This window comes from Pseudorasbora parva, chromosome 14, assembly GCF_024679245.1.
Source record: "Pseudorasbora parva isolate DD20220531a chromosome 14, ASM2467924v1, whole genome shotgun sequence".
NCBI lineage: Eukaryota > Metazoa > Chordata > Actinopteri > Cypriniformes > Gobionidae > Pseudorasbora > Pseudorasbora parva.
This window is the reverse complement of record NC_090185.1, coordinates 8,830,600-8,835,616: the sequence shown is the minus strand read 5'-3', so window position 1 is coordinate 8,835,616 and position 5,017 is coordinate 8,830,600. Positions and strand designations below refer to the sequence as shown.

General features: G+C 35.5%; 1 protein-coding gene and 1 long non-coding RNA gene across 2 annotated transcripts; one reads left to right on the top strand and one right to left on the bottom strand.

The window, feature by feature from the left end:
* The first annotated feature begins 3,545 nt into the window (after window positions 1–3,545).
* LOC137039406 (uncharacterized) lies at window positions 3,546–4,034 on the top strand. Its single transcript, XR_010897637.1, has 3 exons — window positions 3,546–3,647; window positions 3,754–3,846; window positions 3,940–4,034. It is a non-coding gene; the product is annotated as an uncharacterized lncRNA (long non-coding RNA).
* A 76-nt stretch (window positions 4,035–4,110) lies between these two features.
* Window positions 4,111–5,017, bottom strand: LOC137039701 (CD48 antigen-like). The gene is made up of 2 exons (XM_067414974.1): window positions 4,726–5,017; window positions 4,111–4,421 (listed from the first exon to the last, which is right to left on the bottom strand). Exons 1-2 carry the CDS (start codon window positions 5,015–5,017, stop codon window positions 4,111–4,113), a joined length of 603 nt encoding a protein of 200 aa, XP_067271075.1.

The following is a 5,017-nucleotide window of genomic DNA, read 5'->3' as shown; positions in this document are numbered from 1 at the left end:
AGGTTAGGAATAATAACCCAAGGATTTTATTTTTATTTATTTTTAACTGTCATATTGCTTTTTATATTTTGTGAATAAATACAATGAGTGAGTAAATGTGTGTGTGATTATTAGTAATATATATGTTAATGTAGTTTAATAAAATGGGCAACAGCCAGAGGTAAGGTGAAATGTAAAAAGTGCTAGTAATAAGCTGAATATTTAGATCTACAGAAATATTGTCATCTGTGACTAGCCTATGACGAACTATAAAGAGATCTAAAAGACCACTTAATCTATTTCTCTTACTATACAGTCATAATGTTTTGTATTAAAGTCAAGGGTATGCAACTTTGGTGAATAAGACAGAAGGCTAACCGTGTTGCTGTATTTTGTGTGAACAACATAAATCATAATTTTGTAGAAATTGTAATCAGGTGGATTAAAGAGATAAATAGCCTACAAAATAAACCTATTATGAATCATATTTGCAGAAAATCATAGAGTACTTGAGTTAGTTATATAGTCAGAATGTGTAAAACACTCAAACTGTGGATTCGCTCTTCCTGCAACCCAGAGGATGGTGTCGACTTATGTTGTTCCCGGTGCCAGAACTCAGCGAGTTACTTTCAAGTTCATCGAAGGATCTAAAGTGTTGAAAGAAACGGCTAAAAGATAATACAAAGAGAAGGCTGTGGCGTAAAATCTGAAAAACCTCTCTGTAGTCAATATTTCAAACTGGATGACCACGAACAGTGTTTTAGACAAAAAAAAGAGGGGGAGGGGGAAAGAAACTGTCGTTCTGTCAGTTAGGCCCAAAGCAAAATGCCGGTAAGAAAACAATTATACCATAATGCTGTTTAAAGAGTAGACATAATGCGATACAGTTTCCAGCGATAAACCTCTTACAGTTTTGTTAATAACCCTCTGCCAATCAGACTCTCCGTGGGCGAGGATACAAACATGCAGAAGTATAAAAAAATACTTCTTTTTTCCATTTGAGTGACAGGTGAATTGCCACGAGAAAAAAGTGGTTATTGTAAATACTTCTTTAGTCTTAGAAAAATTAAGGGTGGGAGTAAATGCGATTAGGAAAATGAAAATTGATGGTGCTGTCTGTGAGGATACAATCGTCTTATCGTTGTTTTATTTGAACAATCACCATATTATTTACAGTAATAAATCATTGTTTTTTGAGAGAGAGATGGTATAAAATGTTTTTTGAGAGAGCGATGGTAACATAAAATCTATATTGTTAAAATTAGACTTTGTGGCTTTGTTAAGTAAATATAATGTTGTATTCAAAGCCATTCCTAGTGGTGTAAAAACTCTTGAAATGAGAGCAAAACCTATTTCTTCCATTTCAACTGAAGGGTTTGATTACTGATGGCAGATTTAATAATCATGTTGTTCGTAATCTTATGAACAGAAAATCTTTTCCAGCATCATCTTTCAAGCGGATGGCATTATACAATAAGTCTGGTCTGGTCTCTTCCACACAAATATTTATTAACAAATAAGATATAGAAGTTACATCTATAATATATTATATAGATGTAACCCCTGTAATAGTGTAGGATATCCAAAACAGAAGATTGAAGAGACTATTGTAGGCTAAATCTTTTTTTTTCTTTTTGTGAATGTGTTAAAGCTTTTTTTAATTTTAATCTCTCAGACAAAAACAAATGACAAAATCAGTATTAACACACTCTAAAAAATTCTGAGGAAAAAACAACCCAATGTTGGGTCAAATATGGACTAACCCAGCAGTTGGGTTGTATTAAGCAAATATTTAACCCAACCACAGGATCAAAACAACCCAATCGCTGGGTTAAAATAACCCAATTGCTGGGTTAGTCCATATTTGACCCAACATTTGGTTAAAACAACCCAGCATTTTTTACAGTGCACCTTTAGTAATAATTTTCTTTATTCCAAATTCTCATTGTTAATCTGTTTATAATTCTTGGTAATTTTTTCATTCACAAATGCACATTTTTGGGTACGATCCAATACTGTCTATTTTTCTATTATAGACTGTATAATTCCTGACTTGTCTTTGATGGGCATAAAAAAAAAACCCCTGAAAAAGTCAAAGATTTCTTATATTTGTCCAAATATCCAGCATATAGTCACTGTGTGATGTTCTAAGAAAAAACAAGGACAATAGCCTCATTGGTAGACCAAAAAAAAAATACATGAATTATAAAACACTGAAGGGATGTTTAATAATGACAGTAATACATTTCCATATGGTAATAAACATTTTTAGTGAGCACCACTAAATTAAACTGAGCAACAACATTTCAAACGTATGTGCGTAGCCTATGGGAGTGTATTTAATTGACATTTTTTAGGGACATTTTCATACACCGCATCCATCTTTGATTTCTGCAAGAAAAAAACAGTCAGACTCAGTCAGGAGCATTGCTGATCCAAAGAACATTAATAGCAGATCAGCTGAGGTCCCTCTAGGCAAAGGTTAATCTTTTGTTTAGTTTTAGAAAAGCTACTACAGAACAGATGCTAAATGGAGCAGAGAGAGGAAATGACTTTCTAAACCGTTAAATCATCAAACAGTTTTTTTCACAAGAGAGCTTCTGCACTTTCACACTAAAGCATCATTAGACACTCGTTGCAGCGAGTCTACAAAGAAACCAATGGACGCTAAAACTGCATTTGACCTCAGATAATCATGAACCGCAGAGAATCTGCAGCTCCAGGACACACTTCAGCACACTACTTTCTGTCCAGTGAAAATCTACTGGTATAAAAGCTGTTTTTGCATAGATTAGGCTATTTAAAAATAACAAACCACATGTGGTTTTAAACAAAATATCATTTAGGCCACAGATCACATCACGAGCAGAAATAGAAATGGTCTGTCCATAAACTAAAGACACATCACAATGCAACAACTCCATGATTATTATAGGAGTTATCTAGTTTAGTCAAACGATACACCGGTGTAGACATGACACTGACAGAGCCAGACTGATCAAAACCAGTCAAGATCCGAACCGGTAAGACTTTCTTTCATCTTCAGAACACAAATTAATCTCTAAGAAATCTGCAAGATTTCAGTCCCTCCATTGACTATCACTTTCAATCCGCAGAAAGGTAGTAAAGACATCATTACAGTAATCCACGTGACTCCATTGGTTTAACCTCAGTTTTATGAAGCAATGCGAGTAATTTTGCAAAATATTAATCCCCATCGAGCATTCACGAGAGCAGGATGCCTGCATGACACGAGAGCAAACAGTGTTGCGTGAGTGTGTTGGAGATTCATATTTTGTAAATTAATGTTTTTTTTTTTTTTGTGCTAATAAATCGCAAATTCAACTTGCGTTGCTTCATTAAATTGAGGTTAAACCACCGGAGTCAGAAGGATCACTTTAATGATGTCTTTACTAACACTTTAAAGCTGCCGTATGTTTTAATGTATTTTCATGTGCCGCGGAACTCAATGATGAACTAACACTTTAATGTATATTATAGTTTATGAATGACTGTTTTTGATCTAATTTTAAAACATGTAGCCTACTAATGTTTAATTGTACTAATGGATTTGTTTTAGTTGTGCAGAATGGAAACAGCTCTGCTGAATGGAAACACTTACACTGAGCTGCAAACTGCGTCAGACTTTTGATCTGCTCCTACTGAAGGTAATAATGACGGTTGAGTCGCTAAAACACACACGTCTGTTCACTGACCGCCTGATGCTGCAAACTTCAAACACACTGACTGACTGAAACAACTTCTTACCTTTAGTCGTGTTGTTGGTTTACACAATGATGAATCCGCTCCGTCTTCCTCCCGGGTCTCGACTGCATTAACTATAATACAGAAATGTTACAACGACAGGTTTTAATATTATATTGAAATTTCTGTCAAATAAAGATATTTATACAGATGAATTTGTTGCTCTCCTGACCTGTTTTTCTACATTTCCTGCAGATGCAGCACATCACGACTACAGCAACAATCAGCAGAGATCCAGCGGCGGCGGCAGAGATCAACACTGTGTGCAGTAAAGGCAGACCTTGATCTGTAATGGAATAAGTTGAATTAGTCTTTTAAAAAAATAGTCTTTAGTGAGTCACTTTATAACTTCATAGATCAGCTTAGTCAATACAGTGCTGCCGTACCTGCACATGTGTGGCAGAGTTGAGTGATGTTGGGATGTCTGGTCTGGTTGCTGATGGGATTGTTCAGCACACAGCTGTAGGTGTTTTTATCCTGATATTCCACCTCCAGAGGTAGAGAGAGACTGATGCTGAGATCAGACACACTGATGCTGGACAATAAACTGTTTCCTTTGAACCAGGAGAGAGTCACATGACTCACATTCAACACTGAACACATCAGTGAACATGAGGATGATGATGATGAAGAACAGTGTGAAGAGTTACTGATGATGACAGGAACAGGCAGATGGGCTGAGAAACACGAGAGAATACAGAAATATGGATAAATCTACACAATCTTATTTTCAGTGTAGTGTGTTGACAGTCAGTGAGTGTTTCTGTGACTATATTTCATTATGTAAATATATTAAATATATTTTTTTATTACAATTTAAGCTTAATAATGTATTTTTTGCATAATGTTAATTATCTCAATAATGTATTTTGATTTAGAAAAGCAATAATCTGCATTACATTGAAGTGTTGAATGAGGCTGATCGGTAAACTGTACTCAGTGCTTCAGTTGAGGAGGACAGGACGAATGATCTCCACTCACCATAGACAGAAACTCTGAATGTTTTTGATGATCGTTTCACTCCCTTTATCTGTAGTTTATAATCTCCGGCATGTTTAGTTGAGATGTTTGTGATGGTCAGAGATCCAGTTTGATGATCCAGCTTCAGTCTGTCTCTGAATCTCCCGTCAGTGCCGTTATATGTGGAGAAGATTCGGTTCTCAATGCTGATTTTAGCTATCAGAGAGTTTTCAGCTCCATATTTCCACAGTATGTCGTCGTCTTCATCTATTTCAGTGAGATCAGTGTTTAGAGTGACATAATCTCCCTCCAT